The following is a 24,662-nucleotide window of genomic DNA, read 5'->3' on the forward strand; positions in this document are numbered from 1 at the left end:
AACATTTCCCATCAACCACCCTTTGTCTTCTTCCAGCTAGCCAATTTCTGATCCAAACTGCTAAATCACCCTGAATCCCATGCCTCCTTATTTTCTGCAGTAGCCTACTGTGGGGATCCTTATCAAACGCTTTACTGAAATCCATATACACCACATCAACTGCTTTACCCTCATCCACCTGTTTGGTCACCTTCTCAAAGAACTCAATAAGGTTTGTGAGGCACGACCTACCCTTCACAAAACCGTGTTGACTATCTCTAATCAAATTATTCCTTTCCAGATGATTATACATCCTATCTCTTATAAACCTTTCCAAGATTTTTCCCACAACAGAAGTAAGGCTCACTGGTCTATAGTTACCGGGGTTATCTCTACTCCCCTTCTTGAACAAGGGGACAACATTTGCTATCCTCAGTCTTCTGGCACTATTCCTGTAGACAAAGATGACTTAAAGATCAAGGCCAAAGGCTCAGCAATCTCCTCCCTAGCTTCCCAGAGAATCCTCGGATAAATCCCATCCGGCCCAGGTGACTTATCTATTTTCACACTTTCCAGAATTGCTAACACCTCCTATGGGCTAGGGTCTGGCAGATGGAATACAATGTTGACAAATGTGAGGTTATCCATTTTGGTAGGAATAACAGCAAAAGGGATTATTATTTAAATGATAAAATATTAAAACATTCTGCTGTGCAGAGAGACCTGTGTGTGCTAGTGCATGAGTCACAAAACGTTGGTTTACAGGTGCACAGGTGATTAAGAAGGCAAATGGAATTTTGTCCTTCATTGCTAGAGGGATGGAGTTTAAGACTAATGAGGTTATGCTGCAATTGTATGAGGTGTTAGTGAGGCCATACCTGGAGTATTGTGTTCAGTTTTGGTCTCCTTACTTGAGAAAGGACGTACTGGCACTGGAGGGTGTGCAGAGGAGATTCACTAGATTAATCCCAGAGCTGAAGGGGTTGGATTACGAGGAGGGGTTGAGTAGACTGGGACTGCACTCGTTGGAATTTAGAAGGATGAGGGGGGATCTTATAGAAACATATAAGATTATGAAGGGAATAGATAGGATAGATGCAGGCAGGTTGTTTCCACTGGCGGGTGAAAGCAGAACTAGGGGGCATAGCCTCAAAATAAGGGGAAGTAGATTTAGGACTGAGTTTAGGAGGAACTTCTTCACCCAAAGGGTTGTGAATCTATGGAATTCCTTGCCCAGTGAAGCAGTAGAGGCTCCTTCATTAAATGTTTTTAAGATAAAGATAGATAGTTTTTTGAAGAATAAAGGGATTAAGGGTTATGGTGTTCGGGCCGGAAAGTGGAGCTGAGTCCACAAAAGATCAGCCATGATCTCATTGAATGGTGGAGCAGGCTTGAGGGGCCAGATGGCCTACTCCTGCTCCTAGTTCTTATTTTCTTATGTTCTTAATGGGAAGAGTGAGTCTTTTCAACATAAAATCGCTTTTGAATTGGAGCTCTAGTTGTTTATTTAAACCAAGGTGAGAATTGGTCCTCCCTGATAGAATCCCTAGCCTTCAGAAGGAGGCCATTCAGCCCATCGAGTCTGCACTGACCCTCCGACAGAGCACCCCACCCAGGCCCACGCCCCTGCCCTATTTCCGTAGCCCCGCATAACCTTTGGACACTAAGGGGCAACTTAGAATGGCCAATCCACCTAACCTGCACATCTTTGATGAAGGATAGGTGACAGGTCTGCATTTGGGCTGTTTCATTGAGGGAACAGGAGCATCCAGACTGCACTTTGGGATTTGTAGTTCTTCTTCCCGAATACTGCCGAACTGCGCAGGCTCAGGACTACAGTCCCCAGAACGCATTTCGAACGGCCAGCATTGTAATGGACAGCCCCTTGAACCAATCAGAAGGAGGGTTGCGGGAGGTCGGCGTTAGTATTGTACCAATGTCTACCCTGGGATAGCGGGATTGAGCCAATGGTTGGAAACCGAGGGCGGGATTATCCGCTAGGTGCTGCGCGGCGGTCTGACTGTGGGCCTGAGGCTCAGAGGAGTGACAGGGTTTGGACTTTATCCAATTCTTGCCTGCCCGTGCTGAGTGGGACTATGGCGGTCGGCACCGTATTCATGGTGCTGTACCTGCTGGTGGAGTTGGCGGTGTCTGATTCCTCCAAGGTAAGTCCTGTTGCGCAAGCCGCAGCCCCCGCCCCCCCCTCTATCCTGGTGCTGGGAGGGTCCCCATGAAACAGGCTGTCCACTGGGGCTTTGACCAACACTTATCAGCACAGGCTCTGTGATTCTAGTTATATATTTCTGACATGTTTACATAGGTACATACAACTTGTGTGTACGTTGTTTGTGCACACATCTCCTCAGTACTGTACTCTGTGGTAGAATGTGGTTGAAACATCATTGAAACATAGGTAGGTCGGGTTAGGGTGGGTGGGTTGGGCCTAGGTAGGGTGCTCTTTCAGAACACTTGTAATTATCCTCAAGAACGGAGATAAATCGTGCGAGGAATCTATCAAGGTATTTCCCTCTTGCCCATGGTAGAGGAAATCCTGAAACATTCTCCTGAATCGCCCATTTCCTCTAGCTGACGCTATCCACCCAGAGACACCTTCCAGAAGAACCTCCAGCATGATCTTTGTTGTCGGGCAAATCCAAGAAAAATGTCAGTGGTAGCTCAAAGAAATCTTCATTGACCTGAACAGGAGCATTTGGCTCAGTAAATTATGAGCTGCTGTGGATTGTGCTGCAAAGATTTGAATATCCAAAAAGGTTCATGATGATGTGACAGGTACTCTCTTGAGTGGGAGTCTTGAAACAAATACATTCAAAGTCCAGACAAGTGTCAAGCATGGCTGTGTGATGGTCCCCATATTGTTTATAATCTAACTGACAATAGATATTCACTTCTTCAAAGGCCTTCTGGTATCTGCATTTAGCACTGTCTAGATCAGTGTTTAAAACTTTTTTCAGGGACCCACTTTTACCAACTGGCCAACCTTTGTGACCCAAGTCAGCCGACCTTCGTGCCACTCACCATTTCCGCTTGCCTTAAATGCGACAGGTGAGCCTGCTTGGTCCTCACGATTTCACTCCAATCAGGTTCACAGGAAGGAAGGGCAATGCGCATATCAAGTGCAGACTTCAGCTGGTTCGTTTGTGCCGTCTTCATCTTTGTGAGGATAGAAAATCCAAGCTCACACATGTAGGTGATCGTGAAAAGCAATCACAGCAAAATGCTTGTTTTACTCAGCACTGGATACTCCTCGGAGATGCTACTCCAGAATTTTGACAGCCTCATGGACTTGTGGCATATTTTTAATGTGCTGTCAAAGGTGAGGTGCAGAAGTTCAGTCTTCTCATTTGGAGTCAGCTGTAAATTAATAATTGACTCTGGGGTCTCAAACTCAAAGGGATCTTTCACACCTTTCAAAATCTGAAATTTCTCCTCTGGAAAGTATCGACAAAAACTGTTGATCAGCACAGCCAGGTGGGTGGATTTACGAGTGAGCAAGGGAGGGGGCCAGCGCCCGCAATGGATGCTGGATGTGGGACTGTTAGCGGAGGACGAGGTGTGTGAGCGAGTGAGGAAGGCCATCCGGGGGTATGTGGAGATTAATGACACGGGGAGGTTTTGGCAGGTACGGTTTGGGAGGCACTGAAAGCAGTGGTCAGGGGGAGAGTTTATTTCGATTCGAGCACACTGAGAAGGCGGAGTGGGTGGAGATAGAAAAGCTAGTGGAGGAAATCTTGCCGGTGGACAGGAGATATGCAGAGGCCCCGGAGGAAGGGCTGTTAAAGGAACGCCAGAGGCTGCAAATGGAATTTGGGTTGTTATCCACGGGTAAGGCGTTGGGACAGTTGAGAGGGGTGGTATATGAATATGGGGAGAAAGCGTGCAGAATGTTAGCGCACCAGTTGAGGAAGCATGAGAGATTGGGAAAGTGAAGGACACAGGTGGGAATACGTTCTTGGACCGGCGGGGGTGAATGGGGTGTTTAGGGTGGTGTATAGCAAATTATACGAGTCGGAACCCCCCAGCCGGGGAAGAGGGAATGAAACGGTTCCTGGGTGGGTTGGAGTTCCCAAAGGTTGATGAGGAGCTGGTGGAAGACCTGGGGCCCCAATTGGGCTAGTAGAAGTAGTAGAGGGGCTGGAGGTAATGCAATCGGGCAAGGCCCCGGGATGAGACGGGTCCCCGGTGAAGTTATATAAGAACTTTATAAGAAGTTCTCCCCGAAGTTGGGACCGCTGTTGGTAAGGGCCTTCAATGAAGCAAAGGAATTGGGAGAACTCCCCCCGACGCTCACATAGGCGTCGATCTCCCTCATTTTAAAACGGGGTAAGGACCCGGAAAACTGTGGATCGTACAGGCCGATCTCCCTGTTAAATGTGGGTGCCAATCTATTGGCAAAGGTCCTGGCCACAAGGATCGAGGGGTAATAGGGGAGGACCAGACAGGGTTCGTTAAGGGGCAGCATTTGGCGACCAATATTAGGAGGTTACTTAATGTAATTATGATGCCTCCAGATGGACGCGAGATTGAGGTGGTGTGGTCATGAACGCAGCGAAGGCCTTTGATCAGGTGGAGTGGGAATACTTATGAGAGGTATTTGTGGATTGGGTCCGGTTGCGAGACCAGGCACCGGTGGCGAGTGCGGACGAATCGGGTGAGATCAGATTACTTCAGGTTGCACCGGGGCACGAGGCAAGGATGTCCACTTTCCCCACTGTTGTTTGCCTTGGCTATTGGGGCATTGACATTGAGAGCCTTTGGGGCCTGACAGGGGATAGTACGGGGCGAACAATCTGCTTCTGTACATATTAGACCCGCTGGTATTTGGGTATTCAGGTGGCGCGGGAGTGGGAGCAGCTGCATAAACAGAATTTGGGGCGGCTGGCAGAACAGATGAGGGGGGACCTTTGGAGGTTGGATGCGCTCCCATTGTCATTGGCGGGTGGGTACAGACAGTTAAAATGACAGTTCTCCCGAGATGTTTGTTTGTTTTCCAGAGCCTCCCAATTTTTGTCCCCAAGGCGTTCATCAAAAAAGTGAATTCAGAGTCTCGGAATTTGTTTGGGCCACTAACTCCCCGCTGTTGAAAGAGGTGCTGCCTGGCGGGGGGCGGGGGGGGGGGGCTGTTGCTGGCTGTCCCAAATTTCATTAATTACTACTGGGTGGCGAATATTGCGATTGTCAGGAACTGGGTACTGGCGATGGTTCGGTATGGGAGCGGGTGGAGGTTATATCATGTCAGGACATGAGTTTGGGGGCACTGTTAACGGCAGAGCCGTTCTCACCGGCTCGGTACTCGCTCCAGGGTCCCAGGTTCGATTCCGGCTTGGGTCACTGTCTGTGCGGAGTCTGCACATCCTCCCCGTGTCTGCGCGGGTTTCCTCCGGGTGCTCCGGTTTCCTCCCACAGTCCAAAGATGTGCAGGGTAGGTGGATTGGCCATGATAAATTGCCCTTAGTGTCCAAATTGCCCTTGGTGTTGGGTGGAGGTGTTGAGTTTGGGTAGGGTGCTCTTTCCAAGAGCCGGTGCAGACTCAGGGGGCCGAATGGCCTCATTCTGCACTGTAAATTCAGTGATAATCTGTGATTAATCTAGGACAAAGGTTCGGCACAACATCGTGGTCCGAAGGGCCTGTTCTGTGCTGTATTTTCTATGTTCTATGTTCCACGAACCCGGTAGCAGTGGCAGTCCTGAGGGTGTGGGGACAGTAGAGGCAGCATGTCGGGTTAGTTGGGGGCACTGGGCACCGATATGTAATAACCACCGGTTCACTCCGGGGGGGCTGGACGTGGGGTTTCGGAGGTGGCAGTGGGCAGGGTTCGAGAGATTTGGGGATCCCTTTATTGATGAGGGTTTCCTGAGCTTGGAGGAGCTGGAGGAGGAGTTTGAGTTGCCAGGTGGGAATGGGTTCCAGTGTCTACCTGTGAGGGATTTTGTGCGGAAGCAGGTTTCGACCTTCCTGCATCTGCTGCCCCAGGGGCTACAGGATAAGGTGGTGTCGAGAACGGGAGCAGGAGAGGGGAAGGTCTCAGAGATTAATAAGGAATGATGGAGTGGGAGGGAGCCTCAGTCAGAGAACATAAGAACTAGGAGCAGGAGTAGGCCATCTGGCCCCTCGAGCCTGCTCCGCCATTCAATGAGATCATGGCTGATCTTTTGTGGACTCAGCTCCACTTTCAGGCCCGAACACCATAACCCTTAATCCCTTTATTCTTCAAAAAACTATCTATCTTTATCTTAAAAACATTTAATGAAGGAGCCTCTACTGCTTCACTGGGCAAGGAATTCCATAGATTCACAACCCTTTGGGCGAAGAAGTTCCTCCTAAACTCAGTCCTAAATCTACTTCCCCTTATTTTGAGGCTATGCCCCCTAGTTCTGCTTTCACCCGCCAGTGGAAACAACCTGCCCGCATCTATCCTATCTATTCCCTTCATAATCTTATATGTTTCTATAAGATCCCCCCTCATCCTTCTAAATTCCAACGAGTACAGCCCCAGTCTACTCAACCTTTCCTCGTAATCCAACCCCTTCAGCTCTGGAATTAACCTAGTGAATCTCCTCTGCACACCCTCCAGTGCCAGTACGTGCCCTCTCAAGTAAGGAGACCAAAACTGAACACAATACTCCAGGTGTGGCCTCACTAACACCTTATACAATTGCAGCATAACCTCATTAGTCTTAAACTCCATCCCTCTAGCAATGAAGGACAAAATTCCATTTGCCTTCTTAATCACCTGTTGCACCTGTAAACCAACTTTTTGTGACTCATGCACTAGCGCACCCAGGTCTCTCTGCACAGTAGCATGTTTTAATATTTTATTTAAATAATAATCCCTTTTGCTGTTATTCCTACCAAAATGGATAAGCTCACATTTGTCAACATTGTATTCCATCTGCCAGACCCTAGCCCATTCACTTAGCCTATCCAAATCCCTCTGCAGACTTCCAGTATCCTCTGCACTTTTTGCTTTACCACTTATCTTAGTGTCGTCTGCAAACTTGGACACATTGCCCTTGGTCCCCAACTCCAAATCATCTATGTAAATTGTGAACAGTTGTGGGCCCAACACTGATCCCTGAGGGACACCACTAGCTACTGATTGCCAACCAGAGAAACAGCCATTAATCCCCACACTTTGCTTTCTATTAATTAACCAATCCTCTATCCATGCTACTACCTTCCCCTTAATGCCATGCATCTTTATCTTATGCAGTAACCTTTTGTGTGGCACCTTGTCAAAGGCTTTCTGGAAATCCAAATATACCACATCCTTTGGCTCCCCGTTATCTACCGCACTGTTAATGTCCTCAAAAAATTCCACTAAATTAGTTAGGCACGACCTGCCCTTTATGAACCCATGCTACGTTTGCCCAATGGGACAATTTCCATCCAGATGCCTCGCTATTTCTTCCTTGATGATAGATCCCAGCATCTTCCCTACTACCGAAGTTAAGCTCACTGGCCTATAATTACCCACTTTCTGCCTATCTCCTTTTTTAAACAGTGGTGTCACGTTTGCTAATTTCCGATCCGCCTGGACCACCCCAGAGTCTAGTGAATTTTGGTAAATTATCACTAGTGCATTTGCAATTTCCCTAGCCATCTCTTTTAGCACTCTGGAATGCATTCCATCAGGTCCAGGAGACGTGTCTACCTTTAGCCCCATTAGCTTGCCCATTACATACGAACATTACAGCGCAGTACAGGCCCTTCGGCCATCAATATTTCGCCGACCTGCGAAACCACTCTAAAGCCCATCGACACTATTCCCTTATCATCCATATGTCTATCCAATGACCATTTGAATGCCCTTCGTGTTGGCGAGTCCACTACTGTTGCAGGCAGGGCCCTTACTACTCTCTGAGTAAAGAACCTACCTCTGACATCTGTCTTATATCTATCTCCCCTCAATTTAAAGCTATGTCCCCTCGTGCTAGACATCACCATCCGAGGAAAAAGGCTCTCACTGTCCACCCTATCCAATCCTCTGATCATCTTGTATGCCTCAATTAAGTCACCTCTTAACCTTCTCTCTAACGAAAACAGCCTCAAGTCCCTCAGCCTTTCCTCATAAGATCTTCACTCCATACCAGGCAACATTCTGGTAAATCTCCTCTGCACCCTTTCCAATGCTTCCACATCCTTCCTATAATGCGGCCACCAGAATTGCACGCAATACTCCAAATGTGGCCGCACCAGAGTTTTGTACAGCTGCAACATGACCTCATGGCTCCAAAACGCAATCCCTCTACCAATAAAAGCTAACATACCGTACGCATTCTTAACAACCCTCTCAACCTGGGTGGCAACTTTCAGGGACCTATGTACATGGACACCGAGATCTCTCTGCTCATCCACACTGCCAAGAATCTTACCATTCGTCCAGTACTCTGTCTTCCTGTTATTCCTTCCAAAATGAATCACCTCACACTTTTCTGCATTAAACTCCAATTACCACCTCTCAGTCCAGCGCTGCAGCTTATCTATGTCCATCTGTAACTTGTAACATCCTTCCGCACTGTCCACAACTCCACCGACTTTAGTGTCATCTGCAAATTTACTCACTCATCCTTCTACGCCCTCAAGGTCATTTATAAAAATGACAAACAGCAGTGGCCCCAAAACAGATCCTTGTGGTACACCACTAGTAACTGGACTCCCAATCTGAACATTTCCCATCAACCACCCTTTGTCTTCTTCCAGCTAGCCAATTTCTGATCCAAACTGCTAAATCACCCTGAATCCCATGCCTCCTTATTTTCTGCAGTAGCCTACTGTGGGGATCCTTATCAAACGCTTTACTGAAATCCATATACACCACATCAACTGCTTTACCCTCATCCACCTGTTTGGTCACCTTCTCAAAGAACTCAATAAGGTTTGTGAGGCACGACCTACCCTTCACAAAACCGTGTTGACTATCTCTAATCAAGTTATTCCTTTCCAGATGATTATATATCCTATCTCTTATAAACCTTTCCAAGATTTTGCCCACAACAGAAGTAAGGCTCACTGGTCTATAGTTTACCGGGGTTGTCTCTACTCCCCTTCTTGAACAAGGGGACAACATTTGCTATCCTCCAGTCTTCTGGCACTATTCCTGTAGACAAAGATGACTTAAAGATCAAAGGCTCAGCGATCTACTCCCTAGCTTCCCAGAGAATCCTAGGATACATCCCATCCGGCCCAGGGGACCTATCTATTTTCACACTTTCCAGAATTGCTAACACCACCTCCTTATGAACCTCAAGCCCTTCTAGTCTGGTAGCCTGAATCTCAGTGTTCTCCTCGACAACATTGTCTTTTTCCTGTGTGAATACTGAGGAAAAATATTCATTTAGCATCTCTCCTACCTCCTCGGACTCCAAGCACAACTTCCCACTCCTGTCCTTGACTGGCCCTACTCTTACCCTAGTCATTATTTTATTCCTGACATATCAATAGAAAGCTTTAGGGTTATCCTTGATCCTACCTGCCAAAGACTTCTCATGTCCCCTCCTGGCTCTTCTTAGCTCTCTCTTTAGGTCCTTCCTAGCTAACTTGTAACTCTCGAGCGCCCTAACTGAACCTTCATGTCTCATCTTTACATAAACCTCCTTCTTCCTCTTGACAAGTGTTTCGACTGCTTTAGTAAACCACGGTTCCCTTGCTCGACCACTTCCTCCTTGCCTGACGGGTACATACTTATCAAGGACAGGCAGTAGCTGTTCCTTGAACAAGCTCCACATTTCCATTGTGCCCATCCCCTGCAGTTTTCCTCTCCATCCGATGCATCCTATGTCATGCCTCATCGCATCATAATTGGAGAGGTGAAGAGAAAGTGGGAAGAAGAGCTGGGTGGGGAGTTGGAGGCAGGGTTATGGGAGGAGGCCCTGAGGGGAGTTAATATGTCCTTGTCGTACGCCAAGCTCAGCCTGACACAGTTCCAGGTGGTCCACAGGGCACATATGACTGTAGCCAGGGTGAGCAGGTTCTTTGAGGAGGTGGAGGATAGGTGTGGGCGCTGTGCGGGGTTCCTGCGAACCATGTCCATCTGCTTTGGGCATGTCTGAGGCTGAGGGGTTTCTGGCAGGGGTTTGCTGATGTTATGTCAGAGGTCTTAAAAGTGAGGGTGGTTCCGAGTTCAGAAGTGGCATCTTTGGTGTGTCGGAAGACCCGGGAGCCCGGGAGGTAAGAGAGGCCGACGTCCTGGCCTTTGCCTCCCTGGTGGCTCGGAGAAGGATCTTACTAGGGTGGAGGGAATCGGAGCCCCCAATGTCGGGGGTGTGGATTAGCAACATGGCGGGGTTTCTCAGACTCAAAACTGTCAGTGGGGGTGGGGGGGAGGCATGGGAGAGATGAGTAAGGATAGGAGAACCAACAGAGGGGTGGCTGGGGAAGGTGACACTGTTTGTGTAAGCCATGTAGGCTGGGGTTGATGCCTGGGGAACCGAATGCCTTCATTTGGTTCACACAGTACCCTCCGGCTTTCTTGGGATCCAGCAGTACCTTGTACACACTGGTGTATTTGGGGGACAAGAAGGTACTGGGCTGGAAAACCCTGAACATTATCTTTTGCCCAACTTCGTATTCGATGGGGTTTTACATTCCCAGCGGAGTAGACCTTGCTTTGATGTTTGCGATTCCCTATCTTAACAGCTGCTGCCTATTATGCAGCCTGAACGTTCTCCATTAATATTTTCACAGCACACTCATGCGTGAGGGCTGTGAGTTTGGGTTTGGATAAATCTAACCCGAGTAGAGGCTCGATTCCTCGGATAGCTTTGCAGCGTGGGCACTCATGGGTGGGTGGAGTTTTAAGGCTATCAGCCTCAGGGGCTTGCCTCCCTGGTCTTCCACCTAAATGCCAGATCCTATTTTCCTGTTCCCCTACTCCGCCATGGAGGTTCCGTCCACATAATCTTTTAGGGTGTAACTGTTCTGGTTGTGGATTTCCCCTAGGTTCTCCCCTTTTTGTTTTGGCAGAAATGGCCCCTTGGGGTCTGACATTCGTGGGACTCCTCTACGTAGGACTCCTCTGCAAGGAAGGGAAGGTGGGGATTCGGGTATGTTTGACAGCAGTGTCGCGGCCTTGGAGCATAAGTGTCCAGCGTGCTATGCGATTTTGGCGAACCGTCCCATCTTTGATCCGCCCGTTCAGTAGTTGTATAGAGGTGTGTTCTGTGAGGGTGGTGAGGGGGATTAAGCTGAATATGTAGCTGAAACGCTGTACTGCTCAGAAAACCGATAAGATGTGCTCGCAAACCAAAAAGCTTGTTCTCACTGGGGTTAGAATGCAGGAAGCGTAGGCTACTGGGCTGAGTCACCCGTGCCATTTTTGTAGGAGTCAGTGTGCTGTTGGTGGCCGCTACCTCCAAGTGCAAAGGGGAGATCTGGGTCAGGTACTTGTAGGGCAGAGGCCTGTACTAGGGCCTGTTTCAGCTCTGAGACTGCTTGTGTCTGCCGTTCGGTCCAGGTCCATGTGGTATTTCTGTGTAAAAGATTGGAGATGGTTGGATTGGTGGTGAAACTGTCGATGTGGTTTTGGCTGTATCACCCAAGCCTAGTGCAACAAGCTCACGTCCTTTGGTAGGGGAAGGCCTATTACCGGCTCGATCTGCTTCCTTTCAATTTCGTGCTTCCCCTGGGTCACTACTGTACCCAAGTAGGAGACTTGTGGTCTCATGATTTGGGCTTTCTTAGGATTTACTTTAATGTAGTGAGGAGTTCAGCAGTTCATTCAATAATTTAAGATGTTCACCTCTTATTTCAGTCTGTAGGAGGAGATTGTCTAAATATCGCATCAGACATTCTGGTTTGGAAAATCCTTCCAGCCCCTTAGCTAGTCGTTATTGAAATACGGAGGGGGAGTTATGGAAACCTTTTGGCAGGCACGTTCAAGTGTACTAATGCCCCTGGAACATAAAGACAAATTTGTGCTGGCACTGGCGATCTATGGGAATCGACCATAAGCCGTTGCTGAAGTACTTGGCGTGTAGAGCCTGTCTCATCATGGCTTCCGGATTGGTTGCCACTGTGGGGTGGTTTGCTTCAGCGCTCGATCGCCAATTGTGACCCTCTAGGAACTGTACGGTTTTCTCACCGGCCGTATCGGGGAGTTATTGGGGCGCAGGATTCCCTGGTGCAGTAAGCTATGGATTACCTTGGCCGCTTCCCCCTCGGCTTGCTCAGGGAAGCTGTACTCTCCTTGGGTTTTGGATCAGGGCCTTCTATGATTAATTTTCCTGTCATTCGGTCACAATCATGCTTGTGGTTAGTGAATGCCTGTGTATATTGGCTAATATGCCCTGTGCTCCTGGATAGTCAGTAACGTTTGTGGCTTGATCCACAATTCCCCAATGGTAGAAATTCGGTCTACATATTTTTCTGTGGATACCTCGATCAGGAATACATTCCTGGATGGCAGTAACTTATTTTTCTGAGTGCGTCGTGTTCAACCGAGGTTGCCGGATGTGTTGAGGGTAGTGTGGGATCCTCCTGTGTCGCATCGGGACTCAACGGGGCAGCCTCACCTTGTACTGCCTAGACTATCCCACTTGGCATTACACACCCAAGTTGGTGAGGCCTAACACTGTCACGCATTTTATTCAGCGTCCAATCGGGATTATTTACATCGTACACTGGGGTTATTGTCCCTCTCGGGGCATAGGTCAGGGTCCCTCATCGGGGAACCGTTGATAGGACTGTGGGTGTTGGCGTCCTGCATTCCCTAAGGAAATGGCCGGACTGACCACAATTGGAACATTTGCCCTTGCGTGGGCAAGTATCTGGGGTCGGCTTGGTGCTGTTCCCGGTGTCTGGGGTTAGGAGGATATTAGGGGTCTGTGCGGGCCTCTGGTTCCCTGTTCCTCTGGTGGGGGGAGCATATGGGGGTGGGTACCCGGAGGTCGGTTCGGTGGGTATGGTCTGTTCTGTTGCTTGGAATGCAGGCGGAGGTCTCTAGTCATTATCGGGATCAGTCGCCGCATATTCGCAGACATCCTCCTCTAACTCCTCCCGTTCTACCCCTGGGTCACTGACCCCGGATTCAGTCATGAAGGCGCACATTACAAATCTCTTGCAGGCATTTGGTGTGGTCTCTTGCTCAGGCTCTATTTTCTTTACCTATGTCATGCAAAACTTTCACAACAACCTGCAGGTCACTATTTTTGTAAGTTCCCATAGCTGCTGCAGCGCAGCATCTCTCTCACTGATGGCACGCTATGTTTTTGATAGGCTTTATCACACTGAACCTGGAACTGACTCGTGTGTACCACTGTAGCGTGGTTTCTCTCTTCCCTTATGCCTACCTTCATTTCTAATTGTTGGATGTGTGCTGTAGCGCCAAATAGGTCTTGTTTTAACTGTGTTATCTGTGTCTCTATCTTGCTTTAGTTGTGTTATCTGGGCCTCTCTGTCCTGCTATAATTGAGTTATCTCTGCCTGTCTTCTATGGAGCTGTTCTAGGCTGGATCACACTCGCCTTGCTGAGCTTGGGAGCTCATTTACCCACCTCTTTATAGGAGTGGTTCCAACAATTTTTCCCTTTGGATCCCAGATCTGATCCCGGAGTATCACCCCACTCCACCCTTGGGACATTTTTTATTCGAGTAACTATGGAGGATTTCCTCCCATTCAGCATGACTGGCCATAACTATTCCCCTCCTTTCCTTGGGGTTCGTCACGGGTATATGGGAATCAATAGGGAAAGGGGTCCAATTTTCACTAAATTCCCTCCCACAGAGTTTACCCAACTCCTTTGAATATCCAAACTCAGAATACATAGTTTGTATACCGCGTGTTACAGGCACCTGGTTTATTGCGCCACACGATCCGTGTGGTGCAATTTGCATCTTCCCAAGCGCTAAAAGCTCTGGCATTGGGTCACTACTACCTCCTGATACTCCCGCCTGTTCAACCTGTCTGTATGTGACTTGTACGAGATGATCTCCCCCCAATCACCGCTTTTAATGCCATCCACACTGCAGACGGTGTCATTTGGCCCATCATGTCTGTCCTGGATCTCAAAAGGAGGAATTCACCCAGTACCACTTCCCCACCTTCACCCCAGTGCCCTGCACATGCTTCCTTTTAAGATAATCTAGTTCCCTCTTGGTTGCCGCGATTGAATCTGCTTTCACTGCACTGTCAGACAGTGCATTCCAGATCCTAACCGCTCGCTGCAGTAATGGCAGCCATTTTAAGACAGATTCTGAGAGTTGAAAAGTAGTTACTTACTTTGAGAACAATACCGCTAATGTTCTCCATTACAGTGTCACAGTGGTTTGCACTGTTGGCTCACAGTACCCAGGTTCTATTAATAATTTTTATTGTCACAAGTAGGCTTACATTAACACTGCAATAAGGTTACTGTAAAAACTCCCTAGTCGCTACATTTCGGCCCCTCTTCGGGTACCCAGAGTAAGAATTCAGAATGTCCAAATTACCAAACAGCACGTCTTTCGTGACTTGTGGGAGGAAACCCACGCAGACACAGGGAGAACGTGCAGACTCCACACAGACAATGACCCAAGCCAGAATCGAACCTGGGTCCCTGGGGCTGTGAAGCAACAGTGCTAACCACTGAGCTACCGTACCGCCCCAATTCAGACCGTGGGTGACTGTGTGGATTGCATGTTCTCCCCTTGTGTGTGTGGTTTTCCTCCGGGTGCTCTGCATCCCAAAGGGAGACAAGCTGATTTTCTTTGGCGACTTCAATGTGAGAGTCAGGAAGGATGCAAACCTTTGGAAAGGCATGCTTGGCAAGGAAGGCGTGGGGAAAACAAATGCCAACAGAGTCCTGACAAAATGTTTAGAACATGACCTTATCACAAAACATCCGGTTCTGCCAGAGGGACAAGTGAAGACCTAATGGCAACACCCCCGCTTCAAACTCAGGCACCTAATGGACTGTATTGTTGTCTGGGCAAGGGACCGCAAAGATGTCCGCTGCACCCGCACTATGATCGGAACCGATGACTGCTGGACAGACCACCGACTATTCCGCTCATCACCCTTGCTTCACACCAGCATAGGCAGAAGAAACTCTGCCGCAGGAGACTCAATGTCGCTGGACTCAAAGACCCCGAGAAGAAAGAGCAACTCCGTTGGCGCCTCACAGCTAAACTGGTGACAACCAACGAGCCAGAGCTGCAAAACGGCCACAGCGCCTGGCCCGCCTTAAAAGCCACCATCGTCAGCACCTGCGAGTGCCAGGAGACACTCAGGCTCTTGATCAGGACGCACCAAGACTGGTTCGATGAGAACAATCAGGAGATCCAGGATCTCCTTGATCGCAAGTGCATGGCGTTCCTGAACTGGCAGCTCCACCAATACTCATGTGACGGGACACCAATTTACAGGCGACTGAAGGCTGAGGTGCAACAAAGAACGTGTGACCTAAAGAACAGATGGTGCGTGGAAAGAACACAGGAGCCCAGCAGCTCGCCGACAACCACGATGTGCACGGCTTCTTCAGCACAATCAAAACCATCTACAGTCCGAGTATTCGGGAACCACCCAACTTGAGAGCCAAAATGGAGAGGTGCTCATCAAAGACCAAGAGGCAGTCAACACCCGCTGGAGAGAGCACTTCGAGGACCTCGTCAACCAAGACACAGTCTTTGGCGCAAGCGTTCTCGACACCATCCCGCAAAACCCTACCCGCCACCAGCTCAGCGCAACCCCAGCTCGCCGAGATATCAAAAAAGTCACCCGACAGCTGAAGAACAACAAGGCCACTGGCGCAGATGGAATCCCCACAGAATCTGACAGAAATGCACTCTTGACAAGAATCCACAACCTCCTCGCCGCATCTGGGGGGAAAAAAAGCATGCCTTAATTGTGACCATCTTCAAGAAAGGAGACCGCTCCGACTGTGGAAATTACAGAGGGATTTCCTTATTCTCCGCCATGGGAAAGGTCATCACGCGAATACTTAACCGCCTCCTCCCAGTGGCGGACGAGCTCCTCCCTGAGTCTGTGAAGCTGCTGTCCTTCTAGAGACGCAATGGGCATGATCTTCAAGGTACGACAAATCCAGGAAAAGTGCAGGGAGCAGCAACAACCTCCGGTACATGGCCTTCTTCGATCTCGCAAAGGCCTTCCGACTGTCAATCATGACGGATTGTGGAGCATCCTCCTCCAATTCAACTGCCCGCAGAGATTCATCACCATTGTCTTCCTGCTCCACAATGACATCCAAGCTGTGATCCTCACAAACGGAATCACAAGAGACTCAATACATGTGCAAACTGGGGTCAAACAGGGCTACGTCATCGCACCAATGTTCTTCTCCAAACTGTTAAACCTTCACCTCCAGGCCAGAACCAAGACCATCCCAGCTTTTGTCATCAAGCTTTAGTAAGCAGACGATACCTGTGTGTGCACACATTCCGAGGCCGAGCTGCAAACCATCATTGACGCATTCACCGAGGTATGAGAGAGAATGGGCCTCCCACTAAACATCCAGAAAACAAAGGTTCTCTACCCGCCGCTTGTGCCACACAAAACTGCCTCCCCAACCATCAATGTCCACATTGAGCCTTTGGACAATGTGGACCATTTCCCATGCTTTGGGAATCTCCTCTTGGTGTGACCAGACATTGACGGTGAAATCCAACATCGACTCAAATGCACCAGTGCAGCCTTTGGATGCCTGAGGAACAGAGTGTTTGAAGATGGAGACCTCAACGCCAAGCTCATGGTCCATAGAGCAGCCATGGTATTCTCCCTCCTGTATGCATCAAAAACACATGGACAATGTACAGCAGACACCTCAAATCCTTGGAGAGATATCATCAATACTGCCTCCACGAAATCCTGCAAATCCACTGGCAAGATAGACGTACCAACGTGAGCATCCTCCCCCATGCCAATACCCCCCGTATCGAGGCACTGGTCACACTCAACCAGCTGAAATGGGCAGGCCACATTGCCCGCATGCCCAACACAAGACTCCAAAAACAAGTGCTCTACTCCGAGCTCCGGAATGGCAAGCGATCACCAGGGGGGACAGAAAGCTCTACAAGAACACTCTGAAAACCTACTTAAAGAAATGCAATATCCCACCGACACATGGGAATCAGTTGCCTTAGAATGCACAAAGTGGAGAAAAAGCATCCACAAAGGTGCCAATCACCACGAGCATCGTAGGATGAAGCACACGGAGGCCAAGGGTAACAGCGGAAGGAGAGCTCAGAATCCAGAACGTCCCACGCACCTCATCAAGCACCACCTGCCAATTCTGTGGCAGAGTCTGCGGATCCAGGATCGGACTTTTCAGCCACCGCAGAACCCACCACCCCGGAGTGGAAGCAAATCATCCTCGACGCTGAGCGACTGCCCAAGTAGAAGAAGAGAAGGGATTCTATGATTTTGATGCTTGACCTTGTAAGGGAGCAGCACATTTAAGGATCAAGACTGATGGTCACATGATATTGCAATAAGTTCACACGATTATTATATTTGGCTCATTCATGACTGGCGAGTTATTCTCGACTGATTTAAAAGGCTCATTTGTCTAATTTTTGTTGGGGAGGGGGGAATAAATGGTTTGATCTTTTCAAATAGAAATAGGGAACAGAAAGCAGCAAAATCAATAGTTGAAAGCGAAAAGACAGGTTAATGGTCAAAAATGTTTCTTCAGAACCATGTCATTTTCCAAATCACAACTCTCCATTAGAGTTCTCAAACATTCCATATCTTGATGATCTCTTTTCGTCTTTTTCTCACTTTTCTTCTCCCCTCTATATGTTTTTGTCCCCTTTTCTCCCTGTCACTCTAATGATGGTCATCCAATTGTAAGTTTCCAGAAAATTTTGTTTTTAATTTCAAATTTTGAACCTGTGTGGTTTTCTTTATATTTCAGTTTTGGCCTTCCTGCTTCTTGTTTGTTGCTTCACAGCCCCACTTCAGGATCAATTATGAAGCGTTTATCAAAAGCTTTCTATCCTCCTGACCTAATTATATAGTGCAAAGAACGGGTATGTAGAATATATCTTAACTGAATTTTAGTGGTGTGAAGGGATTCTGAACCGATTTCTGATTTGTTTCTCTTCTAGAGCTCTGAAGATGTGAGATGCAAGTGCATCTGTCCTCCATACAGGAACCTGACAGGCCACATTTACAACAAAAATGTCTCTCAGAAAGACTGGTAAGACATAGTCCTATCATCTCAACAGTGTTGTACTGTTAACAAGAACAGGCTTTCAGATAGTGCAGTTGATTACAATTTGGGAATGGGAGTCAGTTTATATCAGTGAATGAAATTTTGACTTTATTGCATGGGATTCGGGGATTTCTATCAATACTTTGTGGAATGATTTCAGCAATTCATAGAATCCCTACAGTGCAGAAGGAGGCCATTCAGCCCATCACGTCTGCAGCGATCCTCTGAAAGAGCACTCTACCTAGCCACTCCTCCCCGTAACCCCACCTAACCTTGGACACCTGAGGATCAATTTAGCATGGCCAATCCACCTAACCTGCACATCTTTGGACTGTGGGAGGAAACCGGAGCACCCGGAGGAAACCCATGCAGACACAGGAAGAATGTCAAACACAACACAGTCAACCAAGGTCGGAATTGAACCCGGGACCCTGCCGCTGTGAGGTAGCAGTGCTAACCACTGTGCCATCCATTCAAACCGTTCTTCCATTAAAAATTGAAAATTAGAGACATTGGATCTCAGTTGTTTATCATAAAATTGGTCCTTCACCTTTATTGGACACAAAAAAGTGGATCAAAGTCGACTTGAGTATGACTTCAGTTGGCTGAACATAGCTTTTAAAGCTGATTCCCATCCAATGAAAACTAACCTTTCTCCGAGCTGTAAATCATAGAATTTACAGTGCAGAAGGAGGCCATTCGGCCCATCGAGTGCACCGGCTCTTAGAAAGAGCATCCCACCCAAGGTCCACTTCTCCACCCTATCCCCATAACCCAGTACCCCACCCAACACTAAGAGCAATTTTGGACACTATGGGCAATTTAGCATGGCCAATCCACCTAACCTGCACATCTTTGGACTGTGGGAGGAAACCGGAGCACCCGGAGGAAACCCACGCACACACAGGGAGAATGTGCAGACTCCGCACAGACAGTGACCCAAGCCGGGACTGAAATCGAGGAAGCAACAGATGAAAGCTTGTAAACTTTTAAAAGGTGTTAGAACAAAAGAAAAATACAAACAAAAACCTCTGCTGGAAATCTGAAATAAGAGCAGAAAATGGCAGAAATAATCAGCAGGCAAGTCAGTTGCGAATGATGCCCCCACCCCCGATACATTAATTCTGTTTCCCCAGATGCCGCCTAACCTGCTGAGCATTTTCTGCTGGGGTGATGTTTGGTGAAATAAAACAAAAATAAAATGCAAAGTTAAAAACGGATTATGAAGAGCATAGGAAAGCAGAACAGGAGGACCAGTGGCGTTCAGTGTTTTAATTTTAGTTGCATTTTAGTGTTTATTTCCGTCCCACACAATTAATTCTTACAGTATATGAAATGCTACATAACCACACTGTGGGAACTCGTCTTTTTACAGCTGTGGGAACAATCCACTTATCTGGTTGAACCTGTTGACTTCAGAGTGTCAACAAAACAAGTTTTAATGGGATGGAGACGAGGAGGGAGACTTAAACTTTAGACAATCTAGTGGTGACAGGCTATCACTGCAGCAGGTTATAAATTGATAACAGAAAACCAACGAGCAGGATACGGCTTGATGATATACAATGGAAACTAATTGCAATGGTTTGTATTTATGTAAACACAACTTTTAGTTCTTTCACACAATAACATGCATTCCTGTCAAACCCCTTCTGCATTGCTGCTTTGCCTCCTTGACTGTTCTTTTCCAGATTGTTGCTGGTTCAGGGATTCGCTGAGTCCTTAAGTGGCATCTTTTTAAAACTAAAAATCATATTATGGCTTGGAAAGCTTCCGAGGGCATACAGGGTTCACAAATGATTAGGTTGCTGGTATTTGTTGTACTTATCAGAATAGTTATAAGTAAACAAACTTTATTGTATCGCACTAATGACATAATAAAACTCAACTGCTGTGTTCGTCCTGGAAAACACACAGTGCAGGTAATGCAGCATTATTCAGCAGAAGGGGTGCGTGGTGGGGTTCGGGGGGTTGTGTTGCTGCATCATTTTAACTTCCTCAGTGAAAATGTGGCAGGTTTGGGTTAGATTCCCTTTTTACATCCTGATATTATGCTCCTTTGCAGTCACTGGGCATTCATATCAGCAGGGGTATGACACTTGCACCTGACTCACTTCCTGCTGGACAGGTTAAGCTAAAATGATCTCCTAGTAGTCAGTAAGTTCAGGTTCTGTGTTTTCACCTTTCAATTCTTGGGAACTGTTCTACAATTGAAGGACTTCTAAGGATGAAGAAGCTGCAAAGTCTGGTTCAGCCTTGGAGAATGGCCAAGAAGTGGGATGGAGTCCATGAGATAGGGAGCAGTTTGTGGCAAGGATCAAAGACCATGGCTTCAGTTGCCAATATTTAATTGGAGAACATTTATTCTCATCCATTACTTGGCGTTGGACAAGGCACATGATGAATCCGAGGTCGGGGGGGGGGGGGGGGGGGGGGGTCAAAAAGAGTGTTGTTAATTAGCATGCTCTTTCTAAGGGCTGGTGCAGACTCAACGGGCCGAATGGCCTTCAAAATTCTATGTGGAACCTCATGTATTTTCTGATGATGTTGCTGAAGTGCAACATGTAGATGAGAATTACGAGGGGGCCAAGGATCTATCAGTAGGGGAACTCCAGGAGGTAACAATGAGCGAGCAGGAAGAGAAGCCATTACAGGTGATTCTCTGGCTGTGTTTTGATGGATGTCAATAGAACCAGCCTATTGGATGACCAAGAAGAGGTGTTGGAATGGAGTGGTCAACGCTGTCAAAGGAAACAGATAGGCTGAAAGGGATGAGGAGGGGATACATGACCTCAGTCATTGTCACCTGGATGTCATTTGTAGCTTTGAGGGCCCTTTCAGTGCTGTGGCACCGAAAGGAGATTGGAGAATGATGTTATTTGCCTGAACTGACTTTTTAGCTCCGTAAATCACAGCATGTAAGCCGAGACAAAGTAAATGATGACTCCATTTTCCCGGCCCCAAAAGTGATGGCTTTGCACATACTCTGCTTGTGGGTCAACCCCCACTTTTTGTAAAATTTTACCAATTAAGGGGCAATTTAGCGTGGCCAATCCACACACATCTTTGGGTTGTGGGGGTGAGACCCACGCAGACACAGGGAGAATGTGCAAATTCCACACAGACAGTGACCCAGGGCTGGGATCAAAACCGGGTCATCGGTGCCGTGAGGCAGCAGTGCTAACCACTGCGCTACCATGCCGCCCTTGAGGCAGCAGTGCATCACCGTGCTGCCGGACCCCCACTTTACATCCATGACAGACTCGCATTAATAATCAGCTTCAACATTTCACCCCACAAATGCACGCTTTACTCACTGCTGCCTTTTACTGAACACAAGGTATCAAGCAGGCGTTACAGGCTGTGTTGCGAAGATCGATGTGCAGTGGTTTAAGACACCCTTTGACTTTGAAAGATGACATTTCAAAATAACGACCACCCAGACCCCCACAAGGAAGTTCACTTATATTCGCCGTATGAGTTGCGCCCTGTTTCTGGAGGGATGTATTTTGAGGCTTCAAAGGTCAACTTATATAAACCGACCTCTGGTGCTTAGGGTGATCACTGCAATGCAAACAGATCAGTCTAACATAGAAAATAAGAGAAGGAGGAGGCTATTCGGCCCTTTTTCACCTGCTCTGTCATTCAGAGAGTCATGGAGGTTTACAGCATGGAAACAGGCCCGAGAGCCTAACTTGTCCATGTCGCCCAGATTTCACCACTAAGCTAGTCCCAATTGCCCACATTTGACCCATATCCCTCTTTACCCATCTTACCATATCACTGTCTAACTGCTTTTTAAGAGACAAAATTGTACCTACCTCTACCACTGCCACTGGCAGCTCGTTCCAGACACTCACCACCCTCTGTGTGAAAGAATTGCCCCTCGGGACCCTTTTGTATCTCTCATCTTAAACCTATATCTTCTAGTTTTAGACTCCCCTACCTTTGGGAAAAGATGTTGACTACCTCCTTATCTATGCCCCTCATTATTTTATAGACCTCTATAAGATCACCCCTAAGCCTCCTACGCTCCAGGGAAAAAAAGTCCCAGTCTATCCAGCCTCTCCTTATAACTCAAATCATCAAGTCCCAATAGCATCCTAGTAAATCATTTCTGCACTCTTTCTCGTTTAATAATATCCTTTCTTTAATAGGGTGACCAGAACTGTATTCCAAGTGTGGCCTTACTAATGTCTTGTACAACTTCAGCAAGACACCCCAACTCCTGTATTCAATGTTCTGACCTATGAAACCAAGCATGCCAAATGCCTTCTTCAGCACACTGTCCACCTGTGACTCCACTTTCAAGGAGTTCTGACCCGTAACCCTAGGTCTCTTTGTTCTAGTATTCTCCCCAACACCCTACCATTAACTGAGTAGGTCCTACCCCGATTCAATCTACTAAAATGCATCACCTCACATTTATCTAAATTAAACTCCATCTGTCATTCATCGGCCCAATTGATCAAGATCCCGTTGCAATCCTAAATAACCTTCTTCACTGTCCACTATGCCACCAATCGTGGTGTCGTCTGCAAGCTTACTAACCATGCCTCCTATATCTCATCCAAATCATTAATATAAATAACAAATAACAGTGGACCCAAAACTGATCTCTGATGCACACCGCTGGTCACAGGCCTCCAGTTTGAAAAACAATCCTCTAAACCACCCTTAGTATCTTCTGTCGTCAAGCCAATTTTATATCCAATTGGCTACCTCACCCTAGATCCCGTGAGATTTAACCTTGTGCAACAACCTACCATGCGGTACCTTGTCAAAGGCCTTGCTAAAGTCCATGTAGACAACGTCGACTGCACTGCCATCATCTACCTTCTTGTTTACCACTTCAAAAAAACTCAATCAAATTAGTGAGACATGATTTTCCACTCACAAAGCCATGCTGACGGTCCCTAATCAGTCCTTGCCTCTTAGCTTAGTGGACTAGACAGCTGGTTTGTGATGCAGAACAAGGCCAGCAGCGCGGGTTCAATTCCCGTACCAGCTGAGAATTCTGAATTCTCCCTCTGTGTACCTGAACAGGCGCCGGAATGTAGCGACTATGGACTTTTCACAGTAACTTATTGCAGTGTTAATGTAAGCCTACTTGTGACAATAAAAGGTTATTTATTTATTTTATTTAAATGCCTGTAGATCCCACCTCTCAGAATACCTTCTAATAACTTACCCACCACAGACGTTAGGCTCACCGGTCTGTAGTACCCAGGCTTTTCCCTGCGGCCCGCCTTAAACAAAGGCACAACATTTGCAACCTTCCAATCTTCAGGCACCTCACCTTTGGTTGTCGACGATTCAAATATCTCTGCTAGGGGACCCGCAATTTCCTCCCTAGCCTCCCACAATTTCCTCCCTGGCCTCCTACAACATCCTGGGATACATTTCATCAGTCCCGAGGTCCATGGCTGATCATCCAAACTCGGTAACTTGTTCCCGCCTTCCTCCTATATCCTTTGATTCCTTTAGCCAGAAGAGCTATATCTAACTTGTTTTCAAATCATTCCTCCAAAGATAAACAGACTTCCAGAATCCAGTGTGCCTTTTTTTTGAAACATTCGAGACACCCATTATGTCTGTATGTAGAAAATTCACATCCTTATTGTTTTTCCTTTTATATGCTGGTTCTTTGCTAAGCCACAATTCTTTGTGGAAGCTTCCAGCGAATAAAACAAACCGGTTCTTTTGGACAGGTACTTGATTAATTTTGGCATTGAGCGCTTGACCTGTCAGTTCAGAAACTAGTAGTGCTTTAATGTCACTGAAGTAAAAAATAAATGATTCCAGTCTATTACCCCAAGTCACAGCAATTCATTTTTGCTTGAGCGTGAACAGTTCTAAGCAAGAAACAGAAAAGCTGGAATCTATATGACAGATTAAAATCACTGAATGGATCACCAAATTTTATGCATGTGGCACTGTAATAGTTTTATATCCTGGTGTTTGAACTATCTGTAGTATTGCGCTAACCACTTTGAGCATCGGCAACTATGCGTTCCTGGTTATCAGAAAGATCAACTTCAAGTTGTTGTCGGCAAATTGTCTATGATTAAGAATAGGGTGGTTGAACAACTTGAACATTTTCAGCTGATCGCAGATGTTTTTAATATACTCTTTCATTGAATGTGGACATGACTTACAAGGCCACCATTTGTTGCCCATCCCTAATTTCCCTCGAACGGAGTGGCTTGCTCGGGTCATTTCAGAGGGTAGTTAAAAGTCAACCACATTCCCGTGGGTCTGGAGTCACATGTAAGCCAGAACGGATAAGGATGGCAGATTTCCTTCTTTAAAGGACATTAGTGAACCAGATGGGTTATTACATCAATCGATGATGGTTTCATGGCCCCTTTACTGAAACTAGCTTTCAATTGTGTTCATTGAATTTAAATTCCACCAGCTGAGCATTAGTCTGAGCCTCTGGATTGCTAGTCTAGTGACAGTACCACTACCCCATCTCTCCCTGCAAATTCTTGGATTGGATTTGTTTATTGTCAC

The 24,662-nt window shown here is 47.3% G+C and overlaps 1 protein-coding gene across 5 annotated transcripts in view; it reads left to right on the forward strand.

Moving 5' to 3' along the window:
• Positions 1 to 1,963: 1,963 nt before the first annotated feature.
• tmem9 (transmembrane protein 9) overlaps positions 1,964 to 24,662 on the forward strand; it is a 147,033-nt gene continuing 124,334 nt past the window's right edge. For 3 of the 5 annotated variants that reach the window (XM_072480618.1, XM_072480620.1, XM_072480619.1), the window contains exons 1-2: positions 1,964 to 2,144; positions 18,040 to 18,131. In XM_072480618.1, the coding sequence (XP_072336719.1) occupies positions 2,076 to 2,144; positions 18,040 to 18,131 (161 nt within the window). In that variant the 5' untranslated portion in view covers positions 1,964 to 2,075. The remainder of the gene's footprint in view (positions 2,145 to 18,039; positions 18,132 to 24,662) is intronic. The other 2 variants (XM_072480621.1, XM_072480622.1) reach the window with 2 other exon arrangements.

The sequence above is a fragment of the Scyliorhinus torazame genome, chromosome 17 (assembly GCF_047496885.1).
Source record: "Scyliorhinus torazame isolate Kashiwa2021f chromosome 17, sScyTor2.1, whole genome shotgun sequence".
NCBI classification, from domain to species: Eukaryota; Metazoa; Chordata; class Chondrichthyes; order Carcharhiniformes; family Scyliorhinidae; genus Scyliorhinus; species Scyliorhinus torazame.